Source organism: Mugil cephalus, chromosome 9, assembly GCF_022458985.1.
Source record: "Mugil cephalus isolate CIBA_MC_2020 chromosome 9, CIBA_Mcephalus_1.1, whole genome shotgun sequence".
In the NCBI taxonomy this organism is placed as follows: domain Eukaryota; kingdom Metazoa; phylum Chordata; class Actinopteri; order Mugiliformes; family Mugilidae; genus Mugil; species Mugil cephalus.
The window spans coordinates 23,771,538-23,791,645 of NC_061778.1; the positions used below are offsets into that span (position 1 = coordinate 23,771,538).

The window sequence follows — 20,108 nt, forward strand, 5'->3', positions numbered from 1 at the left end:
GGCATGTCTTCCATGAGCAATTTATCTTCCCTGTTTTTCAGATACAGTAGCCTACGTGTCTATATCCTTTCGTTTGAAGAGGGAGGAGGCCTCTGTGAGGCCCCTGGGAACTGGGGACTTGACAAGGGTCATTGTTTGTGGTCTGAGTAATGCTCTGTATTTACATTCGTGTGTGTACAGCATGGGGCAAAGTTCTCACAGAGTTTGGTAATATTTAACGGGACAGTTTTGGGTGACTGACTGTGCTCCTGGCATGAGGAAGAAGCAGCATCGCTGATACGTATCCAATGTGTCTGACACTTCACATTCATCCACAGGGACTCCAGACTGAGGTGAGTCAAACGGACATATTAATGGATATTTGTTGTGGCTCAACTTAGATTATAATTGTATTGTGGGAGAACTGTATACGATCTCGTGGGAAATTAATGGTTCTGAGACAGGTGGCCTCATCGAGTTACTTATGCACAAGATCTCAGTGATTTAATGTTGTAACTTTGTGGTTCTAAGCATGTCATACTTCACTGACCTGAATTTAACTGAATGGAAATTTCTGCACTTTGACCACAATGCAGAAATAGCCTGCTGTGTACATCTGTGGTAACGAGAGCGTAAAAGATCTCTCTGCATCCACTGAATACCGGCGAGCATAGAAACTAGAAACATACAGTAAATGGCTCATGTTGTATTCAGAGGTTTCCTCTGGTTCCACAGCTTTTACTTCAGGTTGGATAGACTGTGTTGGGATTGTAGCATTTAAATTTAACTACACCCTGAATTTGTTTTGTTTAAATAAAGAATTATTTAGACTTGACTTGATTTAGAATGATTTAATCTTCATTTGTCTTTTATTTTAACCACCTGCAGAAGATATCACATCTGCTCGTGACTTTTTAAACAAGGCTACAGTCATGCTAGCCGCCCTGTAAGGCACAGTGTTGGTTTGAACTACGGTTTACGGCCACAACACTAACATGCCCAGATTACTAGTTGGTTTTAAACTATGTATTTAAGAAATTTAATTTTTGACCAGAGCGGGACATGTGTAAATTTTATATGAATGCCATTTAATGTCACAAACAACAACCTCAATCTGGTTTTAATCGTCAGGGAGCAATGAATGCATTTCAAGAAAAAAACTGGCACAAGAGTAAAACTAGCAACATCACCAACATTAAAAGGATGCACCCTCTGGGAATATTATGCAGCAAAATCATTTATTTATTTATTTTGATTTGTTACTGGTACTCGTGTACAAGAAACAGGGTCACCAGTATTAACAGGATTCATCCACTGGAAACCATGAATGTGCCTGTGCCAATTCATCAAGCATGTTGACATATTTTATAGCCTAAATGAAAAATGAGCAAATGAAACAGGGTCATCAACATTAATGAGATCCATCCTCTGGGAACCCTGATCACGTCTGTGCCAACTAATTAAGCATGTGCAGATATTTTATAGCATGAATGAAAATGTTATCCTACTGCTGGCACTCAACCATATGAAACAGGGTCAATAACTTAAAAGAATTCATCCTCTGGGAACCATGAATGTGTCTGCGCCAACTGAAAAAGCATGTTGAATTATTATACAACATACAATTAAAAGCACATCCTGCTGTTGGTGCTTAGTATGTTAAAAGTAGCATAATCAGCAAGTAAACAGGATTTATCCTCAGGTGACCTTTGGTGGTGTCTGTGCTGGCCAATTAAAGCATGTTTATTTTATTTTAGAGCATAAATTAAAAAAACGTATCCTGCTGTTGGTTCTAGAGTTAAAACTAGGAGCATTACCAACATTAATAGGATTCACCCTGTGGGAACCAAAACCGTGTTTGTGCCAACTTATTAGGCATGTGGAGGTATTACATAGCATAAATTATTAAAAAATAGTCCTGCTGCTGGCCCGCTGGTAAAAATAACAAGGTCACAAACTCAAAAAAGCGATTCATCCTCTGGCGACCACAGATATCACAACAACTATCACGACTGTTTATATATTTCAGTTTAAACCAAAGTGGCAGACCATTAGATTGCAATCTATGAACTGTTATTGAAAAAAAAAATATATATATATATATATATATAGTGTTCTGATCGACCATGCACCCATGTAGGAAATAAGTGAATTATCTGTGTTTCAGGAAGTTTCAGCTTTGGACAATGGACTGACTGACCGATGAAGCATGGACCTCATTCCTCTGTTAGTGCTCCTACTTTCATACTGCGCTGAAGGTGAGAGTTCAACTCACAGCAAACACAGCAGCTTGCTTGACTGGAGATGTTTCACAGAGACTAGAAGTGTACTCTCACATTCAGCAATTAGAGGGCCTAATGATCTATCTGCACTTCATAATTAATTTTCTTAAAAATGGCTGCCTATCTAGTTAACAGTTAGACGTATCCAGTGTTCAGGGGACTTCGGAGTCACTGGTTCACGGTCCCAATAGGAGGAAGCACAAATTATGCTCATTAGTTTGCCTTTCTCTGGTAGCAATGAAAATGAACTGCTGTATATGCTGGCCTAGATATTTCTCAGACCTAATTTCCTAAAAGGATGTATAATTTACAGCTCTGCATGCTGGCTGTGGAAGGTAACACAGTTAGCCCAGTGCAAACAAGTTATACATCACCCTGAACACTGTGCCATAAACCTGTTACTTTACATTTCAGGGTTTGATATCAATTCCCCTTTGCCTTCATGTGTCAGCTATGGAAAGCTGCCAACATATGCTGGAATTCAAGTGTACATTTATGTGCCTCTGTGTCTGTGTAAACAGCCAAATCTGCTCATCACTTCTGTTCATGGACTGATTGTAGGTTTGTTTAGGTAACTGTTGCAACGTTTAATCTCCACTTGGTCAAGACTGAAATTAAGAGCTTAACTTTGTGATATGCCCTCGAGACAGGAGCTTATTCTCTACCAAACAGTAAAACCCTGACGTCCTCTTCTTCTTGTTCTTGTTCTTGTTCTTGTTCTTCTTCACTGGACATGTACTCATGACCAAACAATTTCTTTCTGTTTCATTTTGTCTCCGTTCTGTCCTGTTTTATGTACATGGTTTTGTGGATGAGATGTGGAAATATTAAATAAAGAAGAGGAAAATGAACATGCTTTAATACAGACACTAAAACAAGCCAAAAAATAAAAAAAAAATAGAGAAACTTTAATCTGCACAATAATACAGTGACCTACAGTATTTAGTATTTATTTTGTTATTTACAATCACCTTTATTACACTTCATATCATCCCCTGGAAATGAAATACAAAGTCTGAGGAGATGGTAATGAACCTAAAAAGGTAAATTATTTTATATCCCGCTAATGTCACTCCAGAAAATGAATCATTTGAGGGTGGATCAACTGTGTATCTGTATGAAGTGAACAGCATCATGTGCTTTAGTCGTTACACATTAAACAGACAACTTCTTAATTCGATTGTTCTAAAGGAATAATTAGACATCTGGGGAAATACCGACCCTATGCTGGTTGCCAAGCAACCTGATGGGTATGATACTACAATAGACCAGCAAATGACCAATGTAAAACCACAGCTTGCTATTTCTGCCCTCAGCTTTTCTGTGTGGACTGAACAAACAACAGTGTGTGTTGCTGTTATGTGTTGGGGAACTTTCCTCCTGGTATTTCCTCCTGGTTGAGCACAGTTAGCCCCATTTAGTGGTCGTAGTGGATAGTTTAAAGGTTGTGAGAGAAGTCACACCCAGTGCCAAGGGGTTGACTGCTGCCTATGTGCAAGATTCAACATTTGTAGTTCCCCTAAGGAGAGTGTCTTGGTTGGTCACGGGTTGCATTATCCATTTTTTAAATTATTTTTATTTATTTTTATTAAACGACCACCAGTGGTCTTGAACTAGTTTTTTCTGAGTTTTTCCTGTTTAATTTCTTATTGTGACTTTATTTTACCTTCATCCCCAAAACAGATACTAAGATGTGTTATTAGTGGTATTCTGATTATCTATGACATTTTTAGAAGGTTGGAATACTATATACTAATAGCTTGTGTTACACTTTTTTTGTCAGTTGGAGCTCGGGTGAAGCTGTCACCTTTAACCTTGACGGTCCTGCAAGGGAATGCGGCCCGTTTCACCTGCACTCCCTCTACAGACAAGTGGACCGTTATGATATGGTTGCTGAATGATGCAGCAGTGCTCACCATCTCTAGTGAAACTGGGGTCCTGCCTTCCATCAACCCTAATGTGACAGCTGAAAAAGGTCTTAAAGGCGATAGCTGGGATTTGGTCCTGAAAGACACCAAGAGGGACAACCAGGGAGAAGTGACCTGTGACCTCCAGGAGATTGACCGTACAACAGCGAGCCTGTTTGTGCAAGGTCTGTGCATTCATTGTGTGTTTGTCTGTGTGAGAGAGTCATGCATGCATGTGTGTCTGTTACTCTGATCCATTGTGATGAGAAGGCAGCAAAGAACTGTTTATTTCCGCTGCAGAGACTTTCAAAGACTTTTTGTGCAGCCAGCTCCTCTCAAGGATACTCAATTCCTTGCAAACAAGAGTCCTTGAACACACGCATGTGTACACACAAACAGATAAAATAACCAAGCAGATGGCAAATCTCTTGAAAACCGTTGCCGCGTGAGAGAGTGCGGGAACACAGCGAATTTAACCTTGATGGAGCAGCATGTAAAAAAAGAAAGAAAAAAAAAGAGGTGAATGCAGAGACTAAGCAAAAGTTACGTAGCTGCTTTGATTGCGCCTACCCGTCCACCCACTCAGAAAAAGACAAAAGAAGTAGCGTTTCCCCTCAACATTCGACGTGCACAGTTTAATTAAGTCGCCCCGTTTTAATTTGCTTTCAGGTCAGGGACTGAAGAATGAAAGTTTTCTGTGAAAGCAGCTGAACTTGCGGCTGAGTTATCAATCACAGGGTCTACCAAAGGTGGGAAATCATTAGGACCTGTGTGGTGGAGTGAAGGGGCCCAGGCATGTTTGATGGCCTCTGTGACACTGTTAATGACAGCGTGGGTGGTGTTGGGGATAGGAATTGATTGGCCCCCAGATATAAATACAATGTTGGAAACGCCTGGACTCCACGCCAGTCAGAACAGGCAGCACAGCAGGATTTACAGTCTGCAGCAACGGACTCTCTCCTCTCCTCTCCTCTCCTCTCCTCTCCTCTCCTCTCCTCTCCTCTCCTCTCCTCTCCTCTCCTCTCCTCTCCTTGTCTATATTTAAAAGGTTGTTGTGTGCGGACCGTGAGGCTCATTCGCTGAGGATTCAGGACTTGATAAGAATCGGTGTATCTCTGCAGTTCTGGTGCAGTTGTTATCTTGAGGTGGGCCGCACTGCAGTGCGAACCAGAATTTTAAACCTGTGGGAACTCTTTTATACCATTTACCGAAGAAAATAAACATGCAAAAAGACCAGTTAGCACAATTTCTGCCCTTAAAATGGCCGCAACGTTTGCAAATATATTCACTACCGTAAGTAAGAAAAAAAATTTAAAAGATTTAAGAGCAGGAGGGGAAGTCTGATGGGGCAATTTATCTCTTTGATGAAGGAAGGTAGTCTGAACATTCTGGTAGTGCACAGAATTATTTTCCCATCCCAATTTTACATTTCATTACTAGTCGCTAACTCGCTAACTTAGAAGACCCATCTTGAGGAAAATAGAGCCACTATGGATTTTGTAGAAAATACTATTGAAATGTTAGCTCTTCCAGCAAATGCTGTCAACTCAAATAAGTCAGAAAAGTTAGTCACAACATAGTTTTGTTCATAATTCTGGTTGGATTCATATCTTTTATTTTACAATATAGTGAAATATTTAGTGTATCGAAATTTTGCTGGCAAATCTGAATATGCCTTCTTATTTTCCCATTGGAGACTACTATGAACGTTAAAATCCGTAGTTCAAAACAACACTGATGATCATTCAGTGCTGCTGACAACACAGTTTTAGCTCACGGCGAAGTAGCACCGCCAACAAAATGACAAGTCAGTAAATTCTGTAAGATTTGCTTGACTGTGTGCTTCGTGACCTTATCACTCAGTTTATTTGCATCTACAGTACACACACTCGAACTGAGAGCTCAGCTTAAAGAAAAAAAAAAAAAGAATGTGGAAACATCTCCTCCGCACAAAGCGACAGGAAACAAAACCAATGACCCATCACCTCCAATATATTATGAAGAGAGCCCACATTGCTGCCAGAGCCACAAATCCCCACTGACATATGCAGCCATTAACAGTAGTGTATGGTGAATCAGGCCCTCCAGTCTGGATGCAGAGGATCACTAAGGTCTGACATAGCCTCTGAATTAATTGTGCACCCTGGCACGCCCTGTTAACAGTCAGCAACTCTGCCTGTGATTTGTGTACTGCAGTCTCAAATATACTGTTAGAGCAGGGCCACAAATTTTACAGCGGGGCTGGTTGAGTCTGCGCGCTATCATCCGCTCTCCCTGCTTTAATTGTTCCATATGAAGATGATGTAAATATGACCACACACTCACGCTGCTCCCTTGTTTCCTGTGGTCACTCAATCACAAATGCAGTGCGTCTTAACAAACCCTTCACCAGACCAAGTCAATATGGCTGCGCACGCTTTTCACTGTGGACTAAAGTGAAGGCGAGAGCTGGAGAAAAGACGATCCCTAATAGAAATCAGAGATGGTAGAACATGCATCTGGCAACTGGGCTGCAGAGGCAAAGCGGAAAACTCTCTTGAGAATAAAACAACACATACTACTCCCACGTATTACACATTGCAAATGTACCGATTCAACATTCAGATGTTTACAAATTATTCAAAGCTGCCCTTGAAGCAGCATTTTAGTCTCCAAAGACCGCTGCTGAAAAATCACTGGAATTAGAGTTAGTTGAAGGCTCACTGCTTCACACAGCACACAACCGGCTTCCCCTATAGTGATTAACAAACCATACGAAGCCTTATTTCAGGGATCACTGAGGCTGAAGTTTTGTAAAGGAGTGCTGATGTCATTCGTTTTTCTGTACAGATGTATCAATCAGCCATGATCGCCAACAGCCCCTCATCGGTCAGTGCAAATGAGGCTGCTGGGTACTCGCCAGCCTTTATTCACTGGCGCTGAGATTCTGCAAGAGCAGCTTAAGTCAGTGGCTAAGAACCGACTGCAATGAGAACAGGAAGCTGTGACGTGTATGGTACCCAATCAGGTATCAAATAAAAAGCTCCTGGAGAAAAGGGACAGCCAATAATGCGTCCAAAACATCTGAGAATTTGAACCTAAATCAACACAGACATGTCATTCGCTTAGACAATGCAACCGAAGCATCTGCAATTATCTTTCTGTCTGTAGCAATTGTCTGTTTCATCCGCCGCCGTTCATTCTGCCAGACAATAGACGTCACATATGAGATACTGTATCTCCCAGAGCCTTAAGTGGCTTATTTGGGCGGCAGGGAGGGAGATGAAGGGGAAAAGAGGAGAGGCATTCGTCAGCCAGCTGAGACTTGCAGACATGTGATCAATCACCCGGGACGAATGAAATCCGGCTTTTGTAAGTGATCAGGCCAACTCGAGAGGTGATGCTCATCTTTGGATGGAGATACGTGCATTCTGATACATGAATTTCATAGCAGACTGTTGATGAAATTCATGGGTTCCTTTCTAGTTCCTTATGTACTATACTCATGTATATGGAACACATCTTGCACGTTTGCCCAGACACATGCATGTGGAAAAAGTAAAGCATTCACGTTTGTAAGTGCACCTATTTTCTTATTGCAGAAAAGGGCAACGTGGAAGTTGCTGGAGATGATAAGTTGGCTTTTAAGGGGTACTCGGTCCTGTTTGAATGTAAAGCAGCGGGATGGTACCCTAAACCCAGTCTTCAATGGCAGGTGGATGGCAGAGAGGTAAATATATAACTGCAATGAGTTACGATCTGTTTTTTTTTTTTTTTTTGTTGTTTTTTTTTATATCTTCTGCATAAAATACAACAGAAACGTGTTCTTGTTACCTGGACTACAATCTGTTTATTATACCATAACTTATCATTAGGAAATGATTTAATGATTTTAACACATTTAATGTGTTTGTTACAATAACTGGACTGTGTACACATTTTTGCTTTTGGTGTCAAAAGGGGTTTATTGCTTATTATTTCATAAAGTCTAAAGTTTAAGCAGCTTCAAAGTAACTGGACAGATGCACATTAGGTCAGCTACCAGCTTCTCAGCTTCTGCAGCTCTGACAGATTGTGTCAGGTTCCACAGTTTCACCCTGAAAAGCTCTTTGGAGGCTATGGATGTTTATTTAGGATTGCTGAATGGTGGAATGTCCTCCGGTGAGTCTTGATGAATGTGGCCAAACATGAGGACAAAGAACGCTCCTGTATAGCCCTGTGTTCATCCTGTTGTGTCAGCAGTGAAAATCATCAATAAATGCCCTTGTGTCAGTTCAGTTGAAACTCAGACATGTCATAGCCATGACATAAGCACCAATTAGTTTGATAGATAAGAGGGTGCATTGGCGCGGGAAGTGTACCTTCATTTCCTCCTCCTGTTTTAATCATTGATTTCTTTCTCTTTTAAATCATATAACCTGACTGGCCAGAGGCTTGCACCCTCTAAGGTTCTTGTCAGGTCTTGTATTAACAAAGAGAAATGCTCACCTAATGTTTATCATCTGGACTGGCTGCACAGTCATAAAGAGGCTTTCTTGAGTAAGCAAATAATTCTTTTCAGTGATCCACAAGACTTCACAAGACGTCCAATCTGAATATCTTGTTGTGATCAGTATGTAGAAGCTATTTTACGTCTACCTAACTACCTACATGCACATCTAGCCAGGCCTTTTAAAACTGAGCAAATAATACAGAAATGTTAAGACTTTGTGTAAACACTCGGCTACTAGGCATTATTAGCAGTGTAGATGTCTTTAAACGGAGAAGGTTGGACATCTTCCTCCATCAAGGAGCAACCCTGATCATGGCTTGTCCTCAGTAGGAGTGTGCTGGATTTAACTTTGCCTAATATCATAGCCTGGTCCAGCTTTGTACAATATGCTGTTCTGCTGCCAGTAGACTTTACATACAGTGAGTTGATAATCATTGTCATGTGACTACTTATTGTGATTACAGTTGTAAGTCTTAGTGAAGCAAGATAATGAACCATTTCCTTGGTACGTTAAACTTGCTTCATAGTACAGGCCCCAGGCTATTTTCCATTTAGTAGTTATTCAGCTATTTATTCTGGCAAATCAAATGTACGTCGTGTCACATATGTTCCAGCTCATGCAAATTCCTTTACTTTTGGGGGAGAAAGGCTTAAGGACGTGAGTCACCAAGCAGACAACTGGCTGCGTGCTGGTGTCACTCGGCCGATAAATGCTCATGACTCTATCTGTGATCAGATGCTGAGTGTATGGACACACACACAAGGTTCCTGTAATTCATCTCCATCACATTTGATCATTTTCACAACAATGGTAATTATCAGGAATGAAGAAGCTTCATACCAACCAATCAACTCTGTACATCAGTTTCTGGTTGCTGATATGGTATCCTCTCACACTGACACTGAACATACAGTATGTGCCAGTTAGCTTTTGATTGGAAGTCTTTATGCTACGTTCAAATGCAATCTTTTGATCTGGACCCAGGCGATATGAGGTGACTTTGTTAATGTTAGTTTGGTCTGCTCTTTAGGAAATAGTCTGTGTGTCATGGTGAATAGTGTACTGCTTTTAGAGAGGATGAAAACAGATGATTTGATTGACCATCCGTTCCATTTACAAACTGCTCTGTGAACAATAAATTTGTCCTGCTCCAACCCTTTTCCTAGATTATGCTGTGGTATGTCTAGTCACCAATATGGAAAAAATGATCCAAGATGAAGCACCTTGTTTCATAAATCATCATTTGAATGTGAATTTCTAATCTTTTTTTAACTCTACAAATCTTGCCCGTCGGGCTATATCTTTATGGAATGAACGATAACTGAGTTAGCAAGTGATGATATGGACCCGGATACAGATGGAAAAACTGATCCGCCTCTGAATTTGATGGTGTTTCCATTTAAGGCTGTGAGAATGTAATGAAATAAATCCAACAAAACACTCCCCTCAATTCTTTTGGTCAAAGAGCTCAGTCTCTTCAAACTTTTCTCACAAAACTGAAACAAATCAAAAAAATTTTGGAGTAATGATTCAAATGGTAAACATTCAAATTAGTACAGTGCACATTGTAATAATTCTCTCTCACTTGGGATTGGCGTGGAGGTGAGCCAGAGCGAATACAGCGCCATCAGTGAAGAGTCGGGGAAGAGCCTCTTCACCGTGACCAGCAAGATCAACGTGACGGCTGCAAAGAGTTCTGATGTGGAATGCCTGGCCTCTGTGTCTGCCCTCTCCGAGCCACTTAAGAGCCGTGTTCGTCTGACAGTGGGTGAGAAAACGCGGCCGTCATGTTTTAAATTAATGGATGTATGTACACAGATGCACAGTGGGAATTGTCTGTCAAGCCTCGCTTCGCTCTGTCCTAGTTTTCTACGCTTTTTCTTTGAGCTTAATTTAATTCCTTTTTCTGGGCCTCTCTTTGTTTGGAAGTATGTGAATCATCATTGAGCACTATCACAGAAAAGGAGAGTGGCATAAAAAATGGCTACCAAATCAACACTGCATGAGAGCGCACGTTAATGTGGAGCTGAGGTTGTGAAGCTCTCCAAGCCCCAAAGCTTCAGAATAGAACTAAAGTATTAACGTTGTGGTAAGGTTAATTTATTCTTGTGGTTTAACATCTTGAGTCGAGCAGCTTCCCTCAGCAAAACACCATCACGCCTACAACTCCAGACGAAAACACAAAATTAAACACAGCTTTCTCTGCATGCTGTCTGCAAATGTGTAATTGAATTGCAAAGTAACAAGAGCACAGCTGCATGTCTTCAGTAAAACAACGACATGACCTTCTCGCCACAGTTGCAGAGGTGCTGCAGGAAGACGATGACTGCACAATTCCGCTGGTGATAACCGCCTCCCTCGCTGCTCTACTGCTGCTCCTGCTGCTCTGCATCTGCGCCGTCCTCTATTACAGACAAAGACGACAAGCAAGTAGGCACTTTTTCTCCTCGCCAAATTGCTCTAGGTGAACAAGCGTCAGCTCACTCACACCTTTCCACTACAGAAACTGTGATTAAAGTGTAATGAGGAAGATTGGTGGTTGCGCGCTGTGACTCGGCACTGCCCCACGGTGGCCTTCAACAAGGGCACGCAGTATTTTTTCTGACAAAAGCGGAACATTAGTTGTCAGCAGAAAGCTTTACTTCTCAGGGAGCAGCAGCAGCAAAGGTTAGAGGAGCACGGCTGCAGGGTTGGTAGCTTAAATCCGAAAACTGCCAGAAAGGTGCTGAAAATATGGAAAGGTACATCTAGTGACTATCATTGTTTATCCAGATACTGCAGAGGTGTGTCTGCATGAGTAATTTCGGGCTTTGTTAATACTTATTTAATAGGGACAGAGATCAGAAACAGGAAACTTAAAGTGAGAGTAGGGAAATTACATGCAGATTCTAAAATCAAATGTCACCCTACAAAAAAGCTTAGAACAAAAGAATAAAACAATGCAATAAAAATAAAAGCAGATTTAATAAGTATATACTCATGAGATTAAGAGAAAACGTGTTAGATGGAGTTAAGCTATTTTATAAAGATGTGTTCAGAGTCTAGTTTTAAAACTTGTTAGAGGCTTCAGGAGTATTGAATGCTCTGAAACCCATGGTAGCCAGTCGGGCAGGTGGTGCAATAAGTTGGATGGCTAAGGAGGATTTGAGAGTACGGGAGGGTGACAGATATGAAGGACCTTGGTTTTTAGCAACCAAATGGAGCTGCTGAAGAAATGATATATATCTATCTATATAAATAGACATGAAACTACATGACACACATTGTGGGTTTAAATGCCAAATAACCATAAATAACCTGTAAGGAAACTGTGATTTAATATAGTTTATGTTATCATTTCATCTCTTTCTCAGTGCATTTTTACTGTATCTTTAAGTTGGGTATGTTTGTGCATGTAATTTTGTATTTTTTTTAAAACTATTTTCCAATAAAAAATATCAGGGAAGTAATTCACTTTAATCAGACAAATTGTGATATACTAGGGTGTTTCATAAAAGTGCTGCATGTTGCGGACACATGTTGCAATTTCGTTGTATGGTCTTTGAAAAGACAAGGGGAGGTGTCCTGATCTCAGTTTTATATCTAGACCCTGTCAGTCAACGGGAGAGTTTGATGAAAGCCCCTCAGATGTGAAGGAAGAGCTGACAAGTTGTTCGGTGGAACTGCAGCGACCTTGGACAGGCCATCAACCTGTCTGCCAAAGGGATTACACATGTTGGTGCAACAGCAGAAAGTGTACCTCGGGGAATATGAGCTCACACCTGGGTCGTGCCTGATGAGTCAGTGTGTTTGACTAAACATACTTCACATGTAGCCAGACAGAATATACACTAGCATATCCTGTAACTTTTAGGGAAGAGTTAAAGCATATTAGCTTTGTTGAAAGTGCCGGAAGATGAGAGTGGATCTGGAACTGGGGGAAATAGTGGAAAACAAAACATCTAGTGTCTAGCCGGTGGGTGAACCTTGATGAGCTTGTCTTGGACCCTGGACGTAAACACCGGAGGTTAACGTTTGAACCGAAACAACATCTGAAAGCTGCAGAGGAGAAACATATTTCAGTTTGACTGCAAGGAGGTGATTGGCTAAGAGATTGTGGCCAACAGTTAAACCTGAATCTCTGACAGTCAGCCGATTACAGCAGCAGGAAGAGGGAGAGGGCTGTGAAGGACTGACAATAAAGATGGTCCTCCCAATTGAACGTATGCTGAGCTATATTTGTTAGTGTTCCAGGGTTGAAACACATGGGATTTATTGTATCGATTAATTCGATTTTACTGTGGAGTGTAATGGAGCCACGGTGTTTCTTTTTCTCCAGATTTTAGGCTAATCTATTCAGACTCACTGCTGTCTGTGTCTTCATATTTACTGTGCTTACATGAACACGTCATCGATCTAATCACTAACTCCCGTCATAGATAGTCCAAAGGTAAAAAAGGCCTTCTCCAAGTGGATTCCTGGCCTAAGAGGCAGAGGAGGCCTGCTTGCCTGCGATAACAAAAAGAGGCCCTGAGTCACACATTTTAAGTCAGCGTAATCCCCATGACTGATTCTGGACTGTTTCAAATCATGGCCTTGTTTTGGAGCTGAGGGATTATCATAAGGCAGGTGCGACCTTTCTTCTGCCGTGGCTGATTCTGTACCTGAAGCGCCTGATACCTGCCGACGCCATTGTCCTCGCCGGGCTCTTACAGCTTTAACGGAACATCCCTGAGCAACTTAAATTAACTTCACGAGGATGTTCCTCATGGTAGAGGATGTGGCGCACTTCCAAGTCACTAAGCTCCTCTTTGAGTAATCCACCTCAATGGGGAGTAATGTATGCTTTGTAATTATTGGGAAAGTAGAAGGAGTCTAATACAGTCACCAGCATGACAGCAGGGATTTAAAATATAATGACAAAGGCTATTTCTCTCGCTGCAGAGGGAACAGTTTATATCTCTCCCGAGGCTAGCGCCATCTGTAATATTGTTGTGTTTTCTCTGTGGCCAGGAGGACCTTTGGCGAAGGCGGCCATGAAGCCATGTAACAAAAACTCATTAACACTCAGCTCCAGCTTTTACTGTCGAATTGCCAACTGACTGGAGGCTATGATATTAGTGCAGAACCCAAACCTAATAAACAGCAGGACACTTACAGCTTTCATATTGGTGTGGCTGGTATGGTTCTCTGCCCAGTACAGTGAGAATTATAAATTTAGCAGCTCATAATAACAAACTCGTTGCTTCATTTCCCTTTTACCTTTCAGAATCAAACACACAGGAGGCAGTGAGGTAAGAACTCTGAGCACCTTTTACGTTATGTAGAACTTTTTATTAAACAACCACAGAGTTTTTGTGACATCTCACAAGAGAATGAGTTCCTTGTGGAGCTTCCAATAATCTGAGACAAACAGCACAGTCCTAAGCTCCATTTATATTTAACAGAAGCTAATGCGAAGACTCAGCACAAATCTTAGTTTAGTCATAAGGCTTCTGTCTGGGAATAAATGAGCTTTTTTGATCCTAAATATAAAAGAAAATTTAAGACTCAAATTTGAAATTACAAACATTAAATAGTAATTATGTTCTGTAACAGCTTAAGATTTAAATTGTTTTTAGCTCATTTAAGAGGCTTGCATAAATGAAACATTACATTTTCCATGCAGCTGAGATTCAGAGTTGTTTCATAAAATACAGTGAGCAATGATGACGCTCACTTTTTATCTGTCAAGACACACAACGAGGAGCACTCTGATATAGTGAGGCTTCGGGAGAAAAGAAAATTGTCTGTTCACAACAGAGTCTGACAGCGTGCCTCTCCCGTCTCTGAGCTAAAGGTTATCTTTTCCATTGGACTGTTCATTTGGGCTTTTGCAGGTTCGACCAATCAGTGTTTGGGAGAAGCTCGGTTGCTGAGGCGACAGGGGGGAAGATCAACCTGGGATACTCTAGTGGGGGCCCCACAGGTGAGAGAGTGACATATGGCTCACCGTGACAGCTGTAAAAGTCAACTTCATTAGGTCACTATATAAAGGTTTTACTCGAGTGCTATTGCACAATAGTAATAGTGGGTGGGGTTTAGCAAAAGATGATTCTTTAATTCATTGCTAGGAGTGGAAACCATCAGTTGTTACATTGTGCATTATACTTCTGTTGTGACGTTGGAACGTGTTTAGAAACTTTAGACATTTTTTCCATATTCCCAAATTTCCCAAAGGAAAACGTCCCTCATGTTAGTAGAATTTATTTTTCCTTTTCATTATTAATATGTCCCTCATCTTCTCCTTCTTAAAACAATGCAAAATAAATCAATATATTTGATTTAGAAGCAGACTGTCTGAGAGAAATAACAAGGAAGTAATGCCTCCATCTTTGTTTTACCAGCTTCCCCATGCACTGCGCTGATTGTTGTCCTGCTTAACTATCTCACCAGAAAACAGCTCAATACCACAATACAGTGGCCAGCAATTGATTTTATTATTGGAGTTACAATCTGTTATAAAGTTGAAATCTGATTTTGAATATTTACGTCGATATTAGCCCGTGTATTGATAAAATATTTAATCAATGTTTTTGACCAGCTTTGTTCATTGATACTATTCAGCAATTGTAATAAGACATAGATAGAGGTCAGTACATGCAATTACATTATCTATTACAGCTCAAATCACATTAAAGTATGTTCCATGTGCAGATCTGTTTTTGGTTTGTTTGTTTGTTTTTCACTGAAACTTCAATTTTTTTAAATTTCACATTTAATAAACAGCCATATTCCCAGCACATGACAACCGTGCGTTTCTCTGTCCCCATCACCAGACCAGAGTGACATCTGTTGGGAGGACGTTTCTACATTTTTTCATTTTGCCAAATGAAAATTGTAAATCAGAGAATAAGTAGCAGCCTTTTAACAACGCATCAGTGAACTCAGACGATGCTGAACCTGCTCTAAAACTTCTCAACTGCAACTTTTCCATATAGCATCCCAGACAGATGACCCTAATGTGCTTTCAGTACGGTAGACAGATTTAAACACAGAGTGTTTACTCATCCAAAAACCTCAGAGACACAAAATCTCCTGAATCCTACTACGTGGCTGAGATCTACTTTAAGTCCAAAGTGGGCTGCAGACGGTCGGATGAGCTGTTAGGTTAGATCAAGCTAAAAGAATGTTTTTCACCCTGCAGATGCAGAGGACAGTCGTAGCCAGATGGACTTTGTCACCTTTTACAAGGTAAGACAGAGAAGGAGAGACGGGGGAGGGACAGGAGACAGAGAGAGACAGAGAGAAAGGCCAATAGAGGCAAAGATCAACTGGAGCTGAATAATGAAGCCAGTCATTCTGCAGCTGGACTCACTGCCACATCCTCCTATGTTGATGAGAGTGTGAGAGAACAGCCCTGATATACTATGGTGCCTCCCATCACGTAGCGTTTTGTCAGAAATCTGAGCACGCTACAGCATGAGGTGAAATGAAACATGGAATAAGATGATTATTCCACATTTCTGGATAATGGCTCAACAGAAACTATTTTTTAGCTTAGAGCATCCTTCTGAGATGCTCATTCGTCACCAGTATGGTGCACAATGAATCTATATGATGATCTACAGGTGTACATATTAATATTGTGTCTCCTCAAAGTGACACAAGCAGAGAAAAATATGCTTTTTTTTTGTATCCTCTAATTATTTTCATGGCCCTGATTCGATGGTCTGGTCTATCAGTGTTGATGATGTAATTTAGTCTCAGAGGCTTTGCTGGGAACGACTAATTGATTGTCACATTGATTACACACAGTATTGATATCCTGTGTGGTATCCTTGTGTCGAGTAATGAACGGTGAGCTGCATTCCTCAGGGCTGGGGAACGCAGATCTTTTTCCCAATTACCTCTGACATAGAGGAGCTCTGACTTGAGGTCACAAGTTCAGTTCTGATTCACTGTCTTTGAAGTAATGAACCAGTGCTTTAAGTTTGATAATTGGATTACTTCATCTGGAGTTACTGAAGGTGGAAGACAATCACTCTGGGGCCTTTAGGGCATTACGTGTATTTCTGTTGTTTTCAAATCTATGTGAGGGTGGTTTCCAAAAAATGAGACGTCTGTAAAATCAGATAACATATCATTTAAAAGAAAATAGTACAAAGACAATAGATCAAATGTCAAACTGCAAAATCTTATTGTTTTTTTGACAAAAACATTTTCGAATTTGATGTGACAAACACATTTACTGAGTATTTACTGCTGCCTGGCTTGTTGTAGGATTTCAGCGGCTCAACTGTTCAGGGCATCCATGGTTGTATTTTTTTCCATTTGACAGTGCAACAAATGCTTTCAAAAAGTGATAACGGTACTGTAGGATGGCTGCTTTTGCAACCCTTTTACCAAAGATAGTCTGCCTTTTGAGCTGTGTGCTGGTAACGGGCCAGATGCAGCTCTGAGGAAGCTGCTCCCATGACTTCAAAAAGGAGTTTAGAATTTTAACTGGTCAAATCATCTTTAATGAGTTTGGGATTTTACCTGTTTAATGTCTGTATGCAGAAACAAACCGTGTTCAACGACTGGTTCTTGGAAGTGCTTCTGAATCCACGCAGTAATTTCCACCACTGAAACGCAGTAGCCCACAGGTTCATTAAATGAATATGTCTGTGAAGGTTCCCAGTCATCCAGGTCATGGTAAACCAAGAGGTGTTGAACTTATTCAATGGATTCATTGAATGAAGACAAATTTCTTTGTAAATTCACTGAGAGTGTTATTCCTAAATGGTTAAACTATTTGCCCATGCAGAATTTCACAGTGTGTAAAAGATTCTTCATAGTTTCTACTGAAAATCTCTTTAAGATGCTCTGTGAGGTGTTTTTTGTAGCGTTACCCAACTGTTCCAGTCTGTTGATGACATTTTGTCAGCATCCAATTCAAAAAGTATTCATATATATCATATATATGTAATATATTTTTCTAAAAAATATGTTTCTTTTGTCTTTGTGGCATCTCATGGATGGTCATGCATTCATACATGTAACTTCCTCCTTTCTCCTGTGATAACGAGTTATTTATTGAGTTATTCCTCGTTTTGTCTTCTCGAGATCTCCAGAAATGTTTTCTAGCAAAGATTAAAGCACAAAACAAACAGCTCACCTTACAGTAGCTATATTGTTATCGCTACATTATTACTTGTATCAGTGTTAAGGGCGTCCATCAGTCAGCATGACAGGTCATGTACGACGGAATACCTCAAGAATAAAACTTAACATTGATAAATAACTCAACAACTCAAGAGAAAACAGAGGAAACCAAGGAAATAATATGTCTGAATGCATAACGTGTATGAGTTTAAATTTACACAGCATCCCACCCTATGGAAACATATCCCCATGTTGAACATGTACTCTGTTGAAGAGATGTATCTGTGTATTGTCACTAACACAAAGGTGTGCTGGTGTTTCCAGGTCCCTGATGTTGTGTCCTCCAGCAGCCAGTCTCTACACAATGAGAGCCAGAAGGAGGAGAGCAGCCAGAATGTCAGGAGAATTACCACAGTTTGAGTTTGTATATTGTATGATTTCATGTATACAATGTTTCCCATTTTTCTTAAAGCTGAAAGGTTTTGTAATCAAGTGCTGGAAACATCTACCATATTTATTCAGCAACACAAATATTATGATGTATACCTTTAATGGATAAAATGTAATTAATCCTTAAGGTAATTGGCAACTGTTTCAAAACACAATTTTTTTTTGTTTTGTTTTTTAATAAATGGTATTTTTGTGTACGTTCATATTATTGGCTTATGTATTTATTTTTTTGTGTGTGTCCTTGTAACAGATAGATAATATTTTCATACATATTTGATGGTCCAAATTAATTTGGAGTCTATTTTTTGGAAAACTGTACATTCACTTTACTAAGATCATGACTTGATTGACTGAAGAAAGTTTATAAGTTGGTAGGATGTGAATTGGAGGGATCGGAAGAATGAAGGATGGCAAATACATAAATGCATGATGAAGCAGTGGGGACATGGGCACGGTGGTTAACAGTGGTAATTAATGCTACGGGAAGGTTAAAATGAGTAACACTTTGGTATAATGATATATAATAATGACATATAATACAATAACAAAATAGGTCTTAAAAAAGGTAAAGGGTTCACACAGAGGGTAAAGAATCATGAGTGTGCTTAGGAAAACTCATGTCAACCAGTGTTATTGATGCTTTGGGTGTTTGTCTATTTTCCGTAGTGTCACAGTCATGTAGTACAAAGACCCAAATGTAGGACCCAGTGAGTAGACAATGCAACAAATTTAATGGAAATTTATGAAAGATTAAAAACAGATAAAGACCAAAACCAAAACGTAAACACTCAAACATGAGCAAGCAAGGGCAAACAGACGACTAGCCATAGAACAAAGGTTAAGGCAGGTGTAACAGTGAATGTATATAGGTGAAACAAATGAGGACAGTGCACACAAGGAGAAACTAATCCAATGATCAAAGGGGGGAAAACACGGGAATACCAAACAGAAATGGTAAAGTTTTATAACATCTTCAGAAAGTTGCTTCCACTCTTAGACCGTACACACAGACCTATGACCAATGCAGTGAGTATGGATATCAATATTTATATAGAATCTATGAGCTAGACGCACCTTCATAGGTAAGCATGGGAGCTGGAATGACATAAGAGGACATACGACTGATTTTGTTCCTGAATTTAAGTTGTAATAACTTTATTGTACTCAACAAATTGCTTAAGTTGGTGATACCAATGACTTTACGCAAATTACACAGATGCCCAGACAGAATCCAAGAAACTTGAACTTAATTCTCTGCAAACACACCAAATGTTGGTGCTCAGTTTGTCAGAGGAATAAGTCATAGTTTAACCAGGAAGTTGGTGTGTGAAGTCTGGTGGATGTTTAATTATATTGTGTGCTTTGTTTTCTCTCCCAGATACCCTTGGCCAACCTGGCAGTTTATTTAAAACTGATCGTCTGACTGCCAGCATTTATGTGTCTGTCTGTGATCCAAAATCTCACCAAGGAACTTGGCACTTTTGTGTTTTTGTTACACATAGTAATGAGTGACTGAAACTCGAAAAATATAATTTCAAGTTTTAATAGTCCAGAAATAGCCTTACGGAGATTATCTGGACAGGGGGCAAGCTGAAAGCTGTTTTCTCAGTAACTGTAGATGTTAGATGTAATCACCATGAAATCTCATAGAGATGCTGCAAGTCAACTGATATCCAAGTTGTTATTAATGACGGATGAATTATTTCATCCAAATGAACTCTCTGTCTACCAAAAAAGTTCCATTCCATGTTTGATTATTTTGGTCTAATCCTATGTTCTTGGATGCCACCTTCCAGCTTTGCTGTCTAGCATATTTGGTAGCATCTTAATTAATTCCACAGCCGTAGAAAGGAAATGGTTTAGAGACGCAGGGTGAGTGGTAAAGAATGGAGAGTAAATTAACATTGTGACTG

General features: G+C 40.1%; 1 protein-coding gene across 4 annotated transcripts; it reads left to right on the forward strand.

Annotated features, from left to right (window-relative positions):
• The first annotated feature begins 172 nt into the window (after positions 1-172).
• Positions 173-18,398, forward strand: igsf5b (immunoglobulin superfamily, member 5b). Of its 4 annotated transcripts, XM_047593230.1 has the most exons (10): positions 174-332; positions 2,147-2,237; positions 4,045-4,353; positions 7,750-7,877; positions 10,243-10,408; positions 10,939-11,070; positions 13,889-13,913; positions 14,499-14,587; positions 15,806-15,852; positions 18,070-18,398. In XM_047593230.1, the coding sequence occupies exons 2-10, from the start codon at positions 2,189-2,191 to the stop codon at positions 18,163-18,165; spliced, it is 1,041 nt and encodes a 346-aa protein (XP_047449186.1). In that variant the 5' UTR covers positions 174-332; positions 2,147-2,188; the 3' UTR covers positions 18,166-18,398. The 4 variants fall into 4 exon arrangements, with proteins under 4 accessions (XP_047449185.1, XP_047449188.1, XP_047449186.1 ...); XM_047593229.1 differs by lacking the exon at positions 13,889-13,913 and having other exon boundaries at positions 173-332; XM_047593233.1 differs by lacking the exon at positions 15,806-15,852 and having other exon boundaries at positions 18,070-18,221.
• Positions 18,399-20,108: the final 1,710 nt, after the last annotated feature.

Coding starts and splice junctions, on each gene's coding strand:
- igsf5b (XM_047593229.1), top strand. CDS start 2,189: ATGGACCTCATTCCTCTGTTAGTGCTCCTACTTTCATACTGCGCTGAA. Junction 2,238..4,044: donor ACTTTCATACTGCGCTGAAG/GTGAGAGTTCAA, acceptor TTTTTTTGTCAG/TTGGAGCTCGGGTGAAGCTG. Junction 4,354..7,749: donor AGCGAGCCTGTTTGTGCAAG/GTCTGTGCATTC, acceptor TTCTTATTGCAG/AAAAGGGCAACGTGGAAGTT.